At 41.7% G+C, this 17,660-nt stretch overlaps 1 protein-coding gene across 1 annotated transcript in view; it reads left to right on the forward strand.

The window, feature by feature from the left end:
• Nucleotides 1-17,189, forward strand: part of COL4A1 (collagen type IV alpha 1 chain) — a 307,217-nt gene extending 290,028 nt beyond the window's left edge. The window contains exons 41-52 of the mRNA XM_075336674.1: nt 1,847-1,897; nt 2,397-2,582; nt 6,966-7,099; nt 7,194-7,266; nt 8,931-9,002; nt 12,528-12,656; nt 12,739-12,837; nt 12,959-13,171; nt 13,332-13,509; nt 14,112-14,226; nt 14,340-14,512; nt 15,846-17,189. Coding sequence (XP_075192789.1) covers nt 1,847-1,897; nt 2,397-2,582; nt 6,966-7,099; nt 7,194-7,266; nt 8,931-9,002; nt 12,528-12,656; nt 12,739-12,837; nt 12,959-13,171; nt 13,332-13,509; nt 14,112-14,226; nt 14,340-14,512; nt 15,846-15,927 — 1,505 coding nt within the window. The 3' untranslated portion in view covers nt 15,928-17,189. The remainder of the gene's footprint in view (nt 1-1,846; nt 1,898-2,396; nt 2,583-6,965; nt 7,100-7,193; nt 7,267-8,930; nt 9,003-12,527; nt 12,657-12,738; nt 12,838-12,958; nt 13,172-13,331; nt 13,510-14,111; nt 14,227-14,339; nt 14,513-15,845) is intronic.
• The last annotated feature ends 471 nt before the right edge of the window (nt 17,190-17,660 follow it).

The raw sequence follows: 17,660 nt of genomic DNA on the forward strand, positions 1-17,660 counted from the left end.
AGAAATGGTTTTTAATGAAATTTGGTGTTGACCACAAAAACGCTATAAATACGCTTGCGTTTTTCCCGCATTTTTACCGTGTTTTACATGCTTTTTCACTGCTTAAAATCAGATGCGTTTTGACTACAAATACACTGCTAAATAAAGTTTAAACATACAAACACTATAAAAAAAAGGAAAAAAAAATGATTACAAATATCAAGATTAAAATCATACAAAAAATGGCTTATTTTATTAAAATGATAACTGTGTGCTAATATTTATGCATAAAATTACATTTATTTATTGATTTTCATAAATTTAATTGTCGGACTATATGTGTGTGTAAACGGACATATCATGCCATTAATATTTTGTTAAAAACGCATGCATTTAATTGGTCCAAAAAGTATGTTTTCTGCATCAAAAAAGCATGTAAAACGCTAGAATTTTGAAGTAGATTGCGTTTTGCAACGTCTCATTGACTTCAATGTTAGCAAAACGCTGCCAAAATGGCAAAAATAATTGACATGCTGCTTCATTAAACGCTGAGGTTTTGCCAAATTTTCAGCAACTAAAACGCTGCATTTTTAACAGCATTGTGCACACAAGAAATCTCTATTTCCCATAGACTTTGCTTGAAAATCAAAACGCATGCATTTTGGCATTAAAACTCTGCAGTTAAAAACGCTGCGGAAACGCATGAAAAAACACAAAGTGTGCACATAGCCTAAAGGTGGTTATCCACAACTTTTTTATTTATGGCCTATTGTTAGGACAGGTCATCAACAGCTGCTTGGTGATCACCCAGCACCCTCGCTGATCGGCTGTTAAGGGGGCTTTACACGCAGTGGTACCTGCCCCCGTCGTTTTTGCGTCACAGGCAAATCACTTCCCGTGGCACACAATATCGTTAGGAGCCGTCACACGGACTTACCTGCCTAGCGACATAGCTGTGGCCGGCGAACTGCCTCCTTTCTAAGGGGGCGGTTTGTGCGGTGTCACAGCGGCGTCACTAAGCAGCGGCCCAATAGAAGCGGAGGGGCGGAGATGAGCGGCCGTAACATCCCGCCCACCTCCTTCCTTCCTCATTGCCGGCGACCGCAGGTAAGCTATAGTTCGTCGTTCCTGAGGTGTCACACATAGCGATGTGTGCTGCCTTGGGAGCGACGAACAACCTACGTCCTCAACAATCAACGATTTTTTGAAAATGAACGACGTGTCAGCGATGGACGATTTGGTGAGTATTTTCCATCGTTAACGGCCGCTCGTTGGTCTCACACGCAACGACGTCGCTAACGATGCCGGATGTGCGTCACAGAATCCGTGACCCCGGCGATATATCGTTAGGCCTTTACTCTTTGAAGCCAGAACTTCTCAAATGCTGCAGGAACACAGCAGCTCCATCATTTCTATAGTGACCATGGTTAGGTATTGCAGATACACCCCCTAATCACATGAATAGGATGAGTGGTGAATCTGTAGTATCTAGCCGTGGCTAGTATAGTTTTGACAGAGCTGCTGTATTCTGGTATCATTTGAGAACTTCTGACCTGGTAATTGCTGATCGGCAGGATGGTTGGGGATCATATTCTCACCGATCAGATAATGAATGCCCTTCATGAAGATTGACCATCAAAAAAAAGTAGTGGCCAAGCCCTTTAACCTTGTGCTGGAATGAGATATGCCGATTAGTTTTTGTTCCATAGCTGATTTTCTATGTATTTTATGTGCTTAGAATAGAATAATACATGAATGTGTTATAGAAACAAAGACTTTATTATTTTGTCACTTTTTCCTTATCTGCCTATGTAGTACAGTATTTATTCCTTGTTAAATCATTGTACTCATACTTATATAATTTAAGGCATTCCTGGTAGAGGCATTCCTGGATACCCCGGTGAACGTGGAGAGAAAGGTAAGATTCTGTCCAACTACAATTTCATTAATAAGGATATTGCTTAAATACTTTAACTTCAGTTATATATATATATATATATATATATATATATATATATATATATATATATATATATATATATATATATATAAAATACAATAGGTTTATAAATATAGATTAATAGTGACACTACGGTTCCAATTTAAGGGTTTGGTTTACACAGCCATGATAGGGGCTACATTCAGGCCTGCTTCAGACCCACATATTAGTAGTGAAAAAGCCAATCAGAGGTCAAATGACTAACATTCAGCATTAGAGATCCTGGAGAGCAGGAAAAATGTGCCAACAACGACTTGGCATTGTAGGCATGTATCTAGGAAAGGATTCAATTACAAAATAATAATAAAAAAAGAAATAAATGACAGAAGAAAAAAAAATGAAAATCAGAACTGGATATAACAAAACTTATAATGTTTCTCTAATATGTTTTTTTTATTTGCTCATTTTTACTTAATAGGTTTTAAAGGTGATGCTGGACTTCCGGGTTCACCTGGAGCCTCTGGCTTCCCTGGCATTAAAGGTGATCAAGGATTTCCTGGAAACCAAGGTGTACGTGGCCCACAGGGAGTTACTGGCCTTCCTGGAATTGCAATGGATGGACCAAAGGGTGACAAGGGACATTCTGGTCCGCCAGGATTTCCAGGTACGGGAATGAACAAATAAATCATTTAGCAATGTGCATATCTATTATGTTGATTTTTAAACTGTATTTTATTATAGGTTTACTACTAATACATAAATTCATATTGTGTATATCTGTGATGTGTTTCTGCATTTACTATAAGAGACACTTCCAGACACCAAAAATGTTTCTTAAAGGGAGGATATGACCAAAAATAGCAAAAAAAAAGACCTATACTCACCCTTTTTCATTCCAACGCAGCCCCAGAATGCCCCACCAGTCTCGATAAACTTCCATGTAGCTATCACTTGCCATCTAACTATAGAGCCAATCAGACAAGACGATAATAAAGAAAGAGTGATCCTGGGAATGCTTGTTTCCCGATTATTGGCCTGTCTAACTGCCCAGCAATCACACAATAGAAGACGAAAATTTATTGGTTTGAGATGATTTGTATGCAAGCTTAAAAATTATTCTACTTGGCAGCCTATCGTTCTGTGTAAAGAGGTGATGTGCTGCCGAGAACATGGTGTTCTATATACACAAAATCATCATATTACTGATTAGAGGTGAGCGAACCTGAGGTTTGGTTTTCGAATAGAACACCAACTTAAAAGACACAAGGCTCGGGTACGGAGTTCGAATGCTTTACTTGCGAACTGAACTTGAACGAGCAACGCCGTGCTAAGGAACGCTCAATGCTCAGCCCTGTGCAAGCCACTTGCAGTGTTTGAACAGCACACACTGGGAGTAACAAGTTGCAACAGCATGATTGTAACAAAAAAAAAAGTTGAAAATGACCACCCACCCTCCCCGGAAGTGATCTGCTTATAGCTTGCTGTATGTAGGTGGAGACTCAAACTGCCCATCACTGTTTCCAAACCTCCTCGGACAAGGTTTGGACATGTGGAGGTTTGGTTAATTGCTGTTCGCTCATCCTTATTACTAATCATCCTGGTCTCATGAACTGCAGGTAGCCTGTCTAAGGACGACATTAAATCACCGAAATATAGTTTGCATGTAGCCAATTAGCGGTCGTTAACATTAACAGCGGCTTAAATAAGCCCTATATTACTGCTTCAGCTAATTATTGGGCTCAGAGGCCTAATGCTACCTACTTCCAAATCTTTGTGGAGGCTAATAATTAAATTCCCTGGTCTTCTGAGTGACGCCATATGATCACTGCTGTGAAGTAAGCAGTGGCCAGTGAGGAGCACTGGTTTGATTTAACAGGAAATTTTAGGTTCTTTTATTACTTTTATTCTATTTCCTTTGTTTGGAGAAATATTTAGCAATTTAAAAAAATTCCTTTAAATGGAAAAAGAAAAACACTTGCTGGCTAATACTGCACAAAATTTAGGAATAGTCCCCATTTTGCCCTAAGTAATAGGCTGGAAATTAAGTAATGTCTGCTGCATAGTGAGGGGTTTATCTAATACTAGAAGGTGGCCCGATTCTAACATATCGGGTAGTCTGGAATGTGTATGTAGGTTAGCAGATTGAATAATAAGGTAATGAATGAACTGGATGGGTTAGGTTTAATTTAGTATTCTTATAATTGTTTATTGGTTTTAAAATGACAAACAACAGAAGGAACAGTTTTAATAGATGAGTCTAATGTTTAATGATGTCCATGGCTTGTAATGAAAGAAGGCCATGAACAGTGTAAAGTTAAGTAAAAATATGCTGATGTTGTGATGTGGCCCAATGCTGGTATGTGCCCCCATCGTGGTGCAGCCACCATCCTGACATGTGCCCCCATCATGCGGGGTAATGTGTGTGGGGGCGGAGTGCGGGGTGAGTGGAGCCAAGTGGGACCATGGTGCTGAGGACATCAGTACCGGGGACTGCATGGCTGGGGACAGGTAACTATCCAGGTGTGTGTGTGTGTGTGTGTATGTGTGTGTGTGTATTCGGGCGCTTTCACACTTGCGTTCAACACAATCCGCCGCTATGGAGAATAGCGCAGTCCGTTAACGCACTGCGCTATTCTCCATAGACTTGTATTGACGACACACTGTAACGCAAGTGTCTGCGTTGCATCCGCTGGACGACGCTGCGTTGTTAATTTGACGCAGCGTCGGGCAGTGGGAACGCTGCATGTAGCATTTTTTGGGTCGTTAAAATATCGCACCTTGACGGATTCCGTTAGAATCCGCCAAGGTGTCTAATGATTGTCTATGGGGGCGGATTCCGCTGCAATGCACTAAGCGGCGGAATCCGCTAACAGATCCCGTCACGTTCTACTGCACATACTCAGCATGTCCAGCAGAACAATCTAAATCATTTAAAATCACTCCTGGTCTCTCCCAGCACCTCTCCCCCCCCCTCTCCCCCTCCCCTCTCCTTCCCCTCTCTCCCACCCCCCCCTCCTCTCTCCCCCTCTCTCATACTCACCAACGCGGCGCTGCACAGCTGTCACATTGCTCTGGCGGCTTCTCCTGCTTTTGAAAATGCCAGCCGCTCATTATTCAATCTCGTATTCCCTGCTTCCCCCGCCCACCGGCGCCTATGATTGATTGCAGTCAGACACGCCCCCACGATGAGTGACAGCTGTCTCACTGCAACCATTCACAGCTGCCGGTGGGCGGGTCTATATCGTGCGGTACAATAAATAAATAAATAATTTAAAAAAAAAACCCTGCGGTCCCCCCCCAATTTTGATACCAGCCAAGATAAAGCCACACAGCTAAAGGCTGGTATTGTCAGGATGGGGAGCGCCACGTTATGGGGAGCCCACCACCCTAACAATATCAGCCAGCAGCCGCCCGAAATTGCCGCATTAGATGCGACAGTCCCGGGACTTTACCCGGCTCATCCCGAATTGCCCTGGTGCGGTGGAAATTGGGGTAATAAGGAATTCAATTGCAGCTTATAGCTGCCACTAAGTCCTAGGTTAATCATGGCAGGCGTCTCCCCGAGATACCTTCCATGATTAACCTGTAAGTGAAAGTTAATAAACACGCACAACGAAAAATCCTTTATTTGGAATAAAAGACAAAAAAACCCCTCATTTACCACTTTATTAATTCCCAAACACCCATCCAGGTTTGACGTAATCCACACGACGCTTTCAGCTCTGCTACATGAAGATGACAGGGAGCGCCGTAGAACACGATCGCTCTGTGTCAGCTCCACGCAGCAACTGAAGTGAGCCACGCTGTTACCGGAGACTTCACTCAGGTAGTGCTTGCGTGTGTGTGGGGTTGATGATGAGTGCGGTAGTGCTTGTGTGTGCGGTGATGATGATGAGTGCGGTAGTGCCGGGATGTGTGTGGGGATGATGATGGGTGCGGTAGTGTCGGGGTGTGTGCGGGGATGATGATGGGTGCGGTAGTGCCGGGGTGTGTTCGGGGATGATGATGGGTGCGGTAGTGCTGGGGTGTGTGCGGGTATGATGATGGGTGCGGTAGTGCCTGGGTGTGTGCGGGGATGATCATGGGAGCGGTAGTGCCTGCGTGTGTGCGGGGATGATGGGTGCAGTAGTGCCGGGGTGTGTGCAGTGATGATGATGGGAGCGGTAGTGCCTGCGTGTGTGCGGGGATGATGGGAGCGGTAGTGCCTGCATGTGTGCGGGGATGATGGGAGCGGTAGTGCCGGGTGTGTGCAGAGATGATGATGGCAGCGGTAGCGCCTGCGTGTGTGCGGGGATGATGGGAACGGTAGAGCCTGCGTGTGTGCGGGGATGATGGGAGCGGTAGTGCCAGCATGTGTGCGGGGATGAGGGGTGCAGTAGTGCCGGGGTGTGTGTTCAGTGTATACATGCGGAGGGTGGCGTGTGGGGGGGTGGAGCCGAGCGGGGCTATGACACTGAGGATGTCAGTGCCGGGGACTGCATGGCTGGAAACAGGTGACTATTCGTGTGTGTGTGTATATGTGTGTATGTGTTCAGTGTATACATGCGGAGGGCGGAGTGCGGGGGGTGGAGCCGAGTTATGCTGGTAACCATGGTACACAATTGGGTAACTATGCAAAGCGCTTTGCTTAGTTACCAGATGTGTACCATGGTTACCAGCGTACGCCGGCTCCCATCACGATCCCAGCATCCCCGGGGGATGCATCACTCACCGGGGAGTCGGGGCTCCGTGTGGGTGCGGGGAAAAGTGTTGGGCGTCGTCCTGTCGCGCCGAAATTCGTGCTGTTCACTTAGCTGAGCCGTTGGTCGCAGGCTCTTTAGCGCACGCGCTGTGGCGACGGTTGTCACTGTAATGACGTCATTTTGGAGCAAGACAGACAGACAGAATAAGGCAATTATATATATAGATATCCCAACATGAAAATTAAGTAGTGTTATTTGCTGATAGCGGTGACTGATGCTTGGTAGCCATTCAAACGTATACTTTTTAGCCATTTATACCAAGAAGGGATGATATTGCTTGTTAGTGACGTATTTTTTTACCCTAGGTGTACCTGGACCCATGGGTGTTACTGGCGTTCCAGGACAGGAGGGAGCAAAAGGAGATAGAGGTGAAAGAGGTTGGCCTGGAGCCCCCGGTTTTCAGGGAGTAAAAGGTGAAACTGGAAACCAGGGTCTTCCTGTAAGTAATGATCCCAGTTTAAAAGCTGCTTTCAATCTTTTCATTCATTTTTCCAATAAATAGAAGGTTAATTACGGTAATTACTTTTTTTTAGGGAGATGCAGGTGTGCCAGGTCAAACAGGTGACAAAGGTGATAAAGGACCTCAAGGAGTGCCCGGATTTCCAGGTACACAAATTAAAAGTGATGCATTGCCATAGATAAATAAAGATGATATTATTTTATAGCACCTTTAACTTCCATAAAAATACGGAGGGCTTTAAATAATAAATAATGATAAATGATAAACAATAAAACCAAGCAAGTAGTATAGATATGAGCTTACTTAGTATTGTATCTATGAGAGAAAAGGGTATCACTATGAAGGCTGCTTTTACAATATAGGTAAACATTTCCATTTTCAATGGCACATGGTAGGTGGTGGTCCCTATTACATATATTACATTGGGGCTTAGGAACTCTAAGGCTGCTTTCACACATCAATTTTTTTACATCAGGCACAATCCGGCTCAAAAACCTCTGCAACGGATGCGGCGAAAAAAAACGGATTAGTTGCATAAGTTTTTCCATGCGGCCCGTCCGTTTTTTGACGGATGCGGCTTGATACTGAGCATGCGCAGTTCAAAAAACAGCATCCGGCGGCCGATGCGTTTTTTTCGCCTCACAAAAAACGTGCCAGGCAACGTTCCATCCGGCCACCGCATGGGCTAAATATGCCGCATCCGGCAAAAATCGGATACAACGCAAGGCCATGCGGCACAATACGGCGCTAATGCAAGTCTATGCGGACAAAACGCAACCGGCGGCAAAAAAAAATGGTTGCGTTTTTTCTGCAAAGCACCGTATTGTGCTGCTCAGCAAAAACCAGACGTGTGAAAGCAGCCTTAGTTATTTCTCTGAGTAAGGGCTTAAATAAGGAAACATGGAAAATCCATAGGGTGTAGGTTGAAGGCATTTATATGGCTTAGTGGAGTGGGTTATTACAGGTTGCACCTTTTTCTGTAATGCTGGGTTTTCAAGTTTCTTTTGAAGTTTTAGAATATGAATAAAAGTCTAATGTTTTGGGGTAGAGCTCGGTAGTTTCAGTGGGCAATGGAGGTACAATTTTTTTATATAATAATGTAAGGAGCAGAGATAAAGGTCTTGCGTGTATCAGAGATTAGGGCAGAGATATATGGAAACAACGTTTGGGGGCTGTTATAGGCAATACTTTTAAATGAATTTGAGTGTAATGAGCAACAAGTAAAGAAATTAACTGCAGTGAAAGGCTAGGGTAGAGAAAGTAGAGAAAGAAGGGGTGCTTTAAGTGGATAACAGGGTTGATGTCAGATTGTTGGAGTGCAGGAGTATTTAAAGGAAGGCCAAAGAAAAATAATTCTAGTTCTGTGTACAAGAATGAAGCTGGCAAAAGTACAGTAAGTTTTAATAGATGGTACTGATGAAGTTGTATCACCTGCATCTCTATCAGTGGCCAGTACATGAGGGCGTCACTTGTGGACACAGACAGAAAAAGGCCCTTATGAAAGAACAATATATGGGCTCTTTTCAGTTGAATAGCTCATCATAATGCACCTGCTTTGAAGGTAGAATTGGGCCCCCTTATTCCTTGGGCCCCTGTGGTTGCAGCAGTAATATGTTTGCCCTGGTGAGGGGCATTGTAGTGCAGTGGGAAGACTTAGAAAAAAACATGACATTACAAACAAAGAAAATGGCTAAGAACCTCTTAAGACTATATGTTGATAAGTCGCCTATACTTCTTTTAGCCACTATCCTATACTGATTATATGTGATTGCCAACCCCTACATACATAATTTATCTTGTTCTATTTTAGGATTCAAAGGAACGGATGGTCCAATGGGGGAGAAAGGACAAGTTGGGGATAGAGGAGAGCCTGGCCCAAGAGGTAAGTAAATCCTCTCAAGAGAAAGATGCTTCCTTATACAGAAGCATCTACAATAAGTCAGTAAAGGGTTAAAGACAATGGCCTGAGCACTGATAGACTGACCTCCACACCCCTTTAACTTCAGTAGCAATGCTGGCACCACACATATGTTTGTGTTAAAAAAGCAACCTCTAGGTATGACACTGGTCACGTGCACTCAACTTCTTTGGTCAATTGTGGTGAGACCTGTTCTGAGTGGAACCTGTCTTGCTAAAATGAGGACAATACAACAAGGTGCTAAAATGGCTGATTGGGCACAGTTTGACCATTTTCACTTAGGGGTGTAATTACTTTTGGTGCCAGCGGTTTTGACATTATCCCTGTTTGTTGAGTTATTTAAATGGAATATAAAATTTACACTGTTATATGAGCTGTACACTGACTACTTTACATTGCATCAGAATGTCATATGAACAGTGTTGTCCCATGAAAAGATGTAATAAAATATTTCCAAAAATGTGACGGGTATAAAAACTTTTGTAATATGTTGCACTTATAAAGTGGAGGTACTTAGAGCACTAATTGACTGATTCATGTGAGCCCATCAGTCATGACAAGGCGACCTTTCTTTGATGGGTCCCTAAACCTTTCATTGTTAAACACGTACAGGACACGAATGGCTCATGGATGTGAGCTGTGTGCTGTACGTGTTTTTCATGGACCCATAGACTTGTTTTGGTCCTTGTCATTCGTGCTGCTGGAAAAAAATTGACATGTTTCTGTGTGGTTCACAAGGACACATGGCCTGTGTGAAAACTTGGTCATGTGAGTAGACCCATAGGTTATAATGGGTATGTGTGGTATCCTTGAAAAAAATCGGATGCCACATGTACTGGAAACATGGATATGTGAAGGAGGCCTAAAGCGGGCTTTACACGCTGCGACATCGCTAATGCGGAGTCGTTGGGGTCACGGATTTTGTGACGCACATCCGGCCGCATTAGCGATGCCGTTGCGTGTGACACCGATAAGCGATTTTGCATCGTTGCAAAACCGTGCAAAATCGCTAATCGGCGACACGGGGGTCCATTCTCAATTATCGTTACTGCAGCAGTAACGAAGTTGTTCCTCGTTCCTGCGGCAGCACACATCGCTGCGTGTGACGCCGCAGGAGCGAGGAAGCTCTCCCTACCTGCCTCCCGGCCGCTATGAGGAAGGAAGGAGGTGGGCGGGATGTTACGTCCCGCTCATCTCCGCCCCTCCGCTGCTATTGGGCGGCGGCTCAGTGACGTTTCAGTGACGTCGCTGTGACGCCGCACGGACCGCCCCCTTAGAAAGGAGGCGGTTCGCCGGTCACAGCGACGTCGCCGGACAGGTATGTGTGACGGCTCTGGGCGATGTTGTGCGGCACGGGCAGCGATATGCCCGTGTCGCGCAACAGATGGGGGCGGGTACCCACACTAGCGATATCGGGACCGATATCGCAGTGTGTAAAGTAGCCTTAAGGATACATGTCCCCAATGAGCTATTAGTGAGTTTTGTTGTTGGAGAATGTCTGCACTTATTATGTAAACTAGGTAAGAAAAGACTTTTAATTATGATTTAGTATGCGTTTTTTTCCATGTGTTTTTATCGTGTTTTTGACACTGTGGTTTTTGGCTCCTATTGCTTTGTCATGTTTTAAATAACGCTTAGGGAAGATTGAATACCTCAAATATTCGGCATCGCGAATATTTGCCGAATAGGGCACCGCTATTCGACTATTCGCAAATATTTGATGCGCAATGTAAGTCTATGGGAAACCCGAATAACAATTATTCAAAACTATTCGGGCTTCCCATAGACTTACATTGCGCATTGAATATTCGCATAGCGGCGACCTATTCGTTGAATATTCGCGAAGCCGAATATTTGAGGTATTTGATAATCCCTATTACCGATGATTTGTTTTTGATGCTTCCTTTAATTTGGCTTTGACAAAACTTCATGTGCGTATTACATGCATTTTTAGTGCGTTTCCAAAGCGGAAACACACTGACTTGTATGTGCGTTATTACCTGATACTTTTCTGCATCTAAGGCTATTTATCCATGATGATTTTTTAGTGAGTTTTGATCCTGCATATTTTTGCTGCATCAGAAACTGTCTTAGGCCCCATGCACACGCTGCATTTTTTGCTGCTTTTTTGGGTGCAGTTTGTGGCGCAAAACTGCATGCATTTCCTTCCCCCAGCAAAGTCTATGAGATTTCAGTTTTGTTGTGCACATGTTGCTTTTATTATGGCTACAGTTTTGTGGTGACAACAAAACTGCTGCATGTCAATTCTTTTTGCGTTTTTCCCTGCTTCACCCATTAAATTCAATGAGGTGAATAAAACCGCAAAAAGAAACATTATCAAAAACTCATCAAAAACGCATGGAAAACGCCTGTGTTTTTGGATGCGTTTTTGGGCCACAGGCTGCGTTTTTGTGGCCACAGGGTGCAGTTTTGTGGTGAACACAAAATTACAGTGTGCAGACATACCCTTACAGTTCCAGCAAAGTGAATGATATTTATAAAAATCTCATGCCACTACTATGCTTTTTTTTACTCAGGGTAAACTGACCTACAGTGCATTTCTCTTGCAAGTATACTGAGATTTCTGTGCAGATTGTTCCCAAAGAATTGCATTAGATGCGGAAAATCTGCAGGTAAAAAGCATACATGCATTTTTAGTGTCTTTCCACTGCAGAAACGCATCAAAAATGCATGTAATCCGCACCTAAGTACATCGATAAAGTTTTGTCAAAACCATATACCAGGAAGTATTAAATTAAAATAGCTCTGTTTAAAACAATATACAAAAAACGCAGTGTCATAAATGCAATTAAAACGCATGTAAAAAAACATATGTAAAAAAACAAGTAACCTAATTTACAAAATACGTGCGGAAATGCTGCAACATCAAAAACTCACCAAAAACTCATTGTGGCAATGTAGCCTAATGCAAGTCTATGGGGAAAATCGGTGCATAAAACAGCAAACCCGTAGCAGAAATTGATATGTTGTGGATCTGAAACACGCACCACAGGTCAGTTTACACTGAGTAACAAAGAAGCACAGTGGGTATGAGATTTCAATAAGTCCCATCCACTTTGCTGGAACTGTAAGACCCAGCATTTTGATACAGCGAAAACATGCAGCATCAAAAACTCACCCAGTGCTCATTAAGAGAACTAGGCAATTATAACCTCCAATAGTATACTACAAAAAAAAACAAAAAAAAAACTGACCAGCCACCGAACAGAATAAAGCAAGTGTGAACAGGCGCAAGCTGCTATTACTGCATGATATACAATCATAAGAATACTACAGCACTTGGTATTGGAATACATGTAATTTAGACTGCATTTCTGCTATATAGACTATATAGAAGATACTTAGGTCACAGATTGGCTTGATACGTAAAACCACAGAATTTAAAGTTGTCCTCATTATTATATCTACAAGTGAATAGAATTATATGACATACTTATGTAATAAGTGACAATTCTATGTTCTCCTTAGGATCACAAGGTTCACCAGGGCCTGCAGGTGCATTCCAGACATTCAAAGGAGATCCTGGTCCACCTGGACTACAAGGTCCTTCTGGTCCAAAAGGCATTCCTGGTTTTCCAGGTCCTAAAGGAGAGCAAGGTTAGTGTTCACTTTAATGCCAACAAACTATTCTAAATACATTACTAGCTTGCATATAAACATTTCACCTAATTTTCTATAGGTCCTGTTGGTGCAGTTGGCTTCCCTGGCCCAGGTGGGGTGCCAGGAATAAATGGTATTCCAGGGCAGAAAGGAGAATTGGGTCCCACTGGGCCAACAGGTATGTTATTGTACATATTAGATTCTCTAAGAAGCTCATGTAACACAATTTTTTTAATATTTCAGTACGTAAAACATAATTATGTACATACAGATTTTTATCAGTGCCTTTAAACTTTTAGGTCCAAGAGGATATCCAGGTCTACCAGGTTCAGATGGCTTACCTGGTCCAATGGGCTTACCTGGTTCAGCTTCTATGGCTCATGGTTTCCTGGTGACAAGGCACAGTCAAACAACGGAGGTTCCACAATGTCCCTTTGGGACAGTTCCAGTCTATAGCGGCTACTCACTGCTCTATGTACAGGGAAATGAAAGGGCACATGGACAGGATCTTGGTAAGAGATTACTATATGAAATGTTCATTACTGTTGTATATCTTCTTACTAATAGTGGATGCTCGTGTACAATATGTACAATAGTGTAAATATTACTTCTCATGCTAAACGTTCAGATTCAATGTGACAGTTATCTACAATTATATTGCTTCGATCTTAGGTGCTGCGGGGAGCTGTCTTCGTAAATTCAGCACAATGCCCTTCCTATTTTGCAATATTAATAATGTATGCAACTTTGCATCAAGGAATGATTATTCCTACTGGTTATCCACTCCTGAACCAATGCCAATGAGCATGGCTCCTGTAACTGGGGAAGGTATCCAGCCATTCATCAGCAGGTAACCAATACGATAGTTTTTTCTTATAAAAAAGACTCTGACATGCAAAGTATAGACAGAGCTCGAAATGCAAAACTTTACCACTTGTGGTTTTGTAAGGTTTCTGTTTAAGTATTGGTAAGTCAGTATATTTGTTTCTGCAGTTTATATAATGATTTTTGGTAGATTTGGCCATCATATTATTGTCTATGGGACAAAATAGAATAGAAATTGGGATTAAGTCTGCCCGAGTGGGCAGCCTCTGGACTTTGAGTACAGAGTAGAAAAAGTAGACATGAAGGAAAGGGCTGACACATTCCCAATGGTAGTTGGAGGGCCCTCAGAATCAGAGGTAAGGTTATTGTCCAAACCAAGCAAGTCCTTTAAGTGTATTATTACTTGATATTGCATGTTCCTTCTACATGTGCAAAACAGAGATAATAATAGTTCCAACATTACAAAATTATTTTTCTAACCACTGAGTTTAGTTGACTTCTTTTAGAACTATGAGTCATGATTGATTTCACATATTCCAAAACTAAATTGTCTGTTTTTGCCTCTATTTCCATATTTTCTTAAGTTTCATACTTTTCTGATGATAAACCAACTATTATTTACTATAGGTGCAGTGTTTGCGAGGCCCCTGCAATGATAATGGCAGTTCATAGCCAAACAATTCAGATCCCAACATGTCCAGATGGATGGATTTCACTGTGGATTGGATATTCATTTGTAATGGTGAGCGCTCCTGGGCCATTCCTGGTTTGCTTTGATAACAGTAGATTTCATTTTAAAAGTATGCTAAATGTAAATGACATTTGTTCACGTGTATATTTTATTACCAATTCTAGCAAACCAGTGCTGGTGCTGAGGGCTCAGGACAAGCATTGGCATCACCAGGGTCCTGTTTAGAAGAATTCCGTAGTGTTCCATTCATTGAATGCCATGGGCGAGGAACTTGCAACTACTATGCCAATACCTACAGCTTTTGGCTTGCTACAATAGAGAGGAATGAAATGTTCAAGTGAGTTGGCAATTCAACATTACCACTTCCTTAATTTTAATAGTTGAATTGTATCTGAATAAATAAATTGGTGAATATATCTGAAGCAATACAATGTTGCTCTTAGGTGTTGCTTCTTACAAAAAGAAATCCCAGCAGTCTCAAGATGTCACGCTAGTCTGCATGTTGCTCTGCAGATACCTTGCTAAATGTCTCTGAAGTGGCTGCAGCTGCACAAAAAATGATTCCTGTAATATCACAAAAAAATAGAAAAACTGAAAATTTTGGAATAGCCCAATGTAAAAACAAAGCAGCTTTAAGGCCCTATGCGCACTAGAAAAACGATTTTTCTTAAGAAATTTCTTGAGAGTCTGAAAGATTGGTGAACTTGCATTAAAAAACACACCTGCGTTTTTACCGCGTTTTTGGTGCGTTTTTTACTGCAGGTTGGTCCCTGCATTTTTTTACCATTATCTATGGCAAAAAACGCATGTACCTGCAGAAAAGAAGGACAAATCTGGAGTAAGTTACGCCACTAAAGTTTATTCACTTTTCATGAATTCACACCCCATCTCGCTTATGCTTGGCTCATATTGGCGTAACTGGTCGAGAGTGTTGTAAAAATACCAAAAGTTTAAATATTTTTGTGCAACTTCAAAATTGGGCAAAAAGATTGTGATTTATTAAAGGGTATCCGTCATTTTCTCCTGGGAGCCACGCTTTCAGTACAGCAGCCGAGTAAATTTAAACCACTATTAACCTGCGGATTAATCCCATATCTGCAGGTTAACAGCATTATCTGATGTTACAAGTAGAGATGAGTGGATCCTTGTATGTTTGAGTTCGGCTAGACTTTAGTTCAAAGTTGGTTTTGGGACCCAGACTTGACCTGAACTTGTTCCTGGGCTCCAAACCCCATATAAGTCAATGGGCACCAAAACTAACGGGCTCAAGGAGTATAATGGAAGTCAATGATTGGGCAGTTCAGTTCTCAACCCACAGCTAACCATAAACAGAGTATTTCAGGCAAAAAGAGAAGTTTTTGTTTCCATCCTAAAATGTTGTTTTTACCCCCTGTGAGAGCCATCCAGAGACTGCAAGTGGCTCTCATTGGGCCGAGCCCTGAGCATATCCGAGCACCCCAATGCTCGATCAAGTGGTTAGCATATGAACAGCACCTGAACTCAGACTTTTTTTTAAAAGTCTGTGTTCGGGTTTAAGCCCCGGACATCCAGTGTTTAGTATGAACCCCAACCTTTACAGTTCAGGTCCACTCATCTCTAGTTACAAGTTCTCTTTAATATATCATCTTAACTTATATTGACTAGTTTGTTATCAATTTTCATTTCCACAGAAAACCCACTCCATCAACTCTCAAAGCTGGGGACCTCCGTACACATGTCAGCCGCTGTCAAGTATGCATGAGACAGACTTAAAGACCAAAGTTTTACAACACATGGTGCTATCTGTGTTATACAAGAAGCCAAATACTATATCAATGTACCTCACTATTGTACAAGAAAAACAGTAAAGTGCGTTATAGGAACTTACATAACTAACTGTGTTCTTACTGGTCCTTGTCCACACCAAAGGCAAGACAGCAAAGACTAGATTCTTCTATTACATACAAGATGGCACTTTGAAATTACATAATGTTATAATGCACTGATCCTTTCCAGCAACAGAAGTTGATTCCTTTATTCATAAGGTGCTAGGAGATATGCAGTGCCTTATGCTGTTGACTCCTCTTATTTTTGTACTATATTTTAGATTCTGTTAAAGAAATATAAATATTTGTTAAAATCAGTGTATGTTTTTTGATAAGTATATAATTAACCATTTTCTGTACAAAACATAGGTCTGATGTAACTGGTAGCACCCAACACAAATCCCTTTTATTACCTTTTGGATATTTGAAATCTAAATGAGAACAAAGATATCCTAACTTGACCGAAGTTCATCTAGTTAAAGGGAATCTTTCACCAAATTTTTGCTACTACATCTGAGAACAGCATAATGTAGGCAAAGAGATTCTGAAACTAACTATGTTTAATTTAGATTACAGGGTGCAGCTGTTCTGACTTTATCTCAGAGTTGAGTGTAGCAGAGCTGTGAGCTGTCCCCCCACACACCAGGCTCTCAATAGAGATTGGTCATTGACTATGAGGTGTCAAACACAGCCGGGGGAATTCTGGTCAAGCAATAATCCCTTTAGTATGGGTAAGCAATAGCTCCAGACTGATTAGAGAAACAAATGATTTTCTTTTTTAACTCTTCCAGCATGCTGTCCTCAGCTTACATTGCAAAATCCTGGTGACAGATTACCTTTAATATACATCATCTAATGTACAGAAGACAATAGTTTATAAGGCAGGTCATCAGAGACATGAGGTTTAGGAATGGAATATGTGTGAGATAGTTTTCTCAGTTTTGCATTTCTGTTTCCCTATATCAGTGTATTATTTAGAATCTCAACAATATAATCATTCATTTATATGACACGGCAGAACACATTCCTGAGTATACATTTATGTACAGATACTAAATTAAATACTCACATCCAATAAAAATAAAATTTCCCAGCATTGAATTTATTATTTTAGTAACTTATGTCAGAAAAATAGTATTTACTAATTTTGTTAGCTATGTACATGTTTTAAATATATATATAATGTAAAATGTAACACGTGTGAGACCAGCTCCGACTGTATTACGTCTGTTTACAAAATGATTGCACCACTTGCATCTGTACGAATATGAATACCATAAAAATGTCATCAATTACAATTGAGTATTGGATATTGTGAAAATGGAGAGGCCAACAGTGACTGGGCTTACACATATAAAATGTGGCCACTAGAGAATTAGAGATTTCCTGAAATATTTTTCCAGCTTCATCCAAATACTTTGAGATTTGATTTGCAGTTTGCCAAAAAACAAACTTGCCCAGCTCTATTTCCTACTCTGCTGAGGCATTAAAGAGTCGGATAATGTATTTTTGCATTGCCGTGAGGGCTTCCCTTTACTGGCCTGCAGCTATGACATCTAGAAAATTATCATACTTTTACAGTGGTGGTCAGCGCCTGTTTCAGCACAGATCAGCGGTTTCCAGTACTGAAAAGTTGTTGAGTGACTAGTTATGTTTTTCTCCTGTAGAGTGTAAGGGTCC

The sequence above is a fragment of the Anomaloglossus baeobatrachus genome, chromosome 2 (genome assembly GCF_048569485.1).
Source record: "Anomaloglossus baeobatrachus isolate aAnoBae1 chromosome 2, aAnoBae1.hap1, whole genome shotgun sequence".
In the NCBI taxonomy this organism is placed as follows: Eukaryota; Metazoa; Chordata; class Amphibia; order Anura; family Aromobatidae; genus Anomaloglossus; species Anomaloglossus baeobatrachus.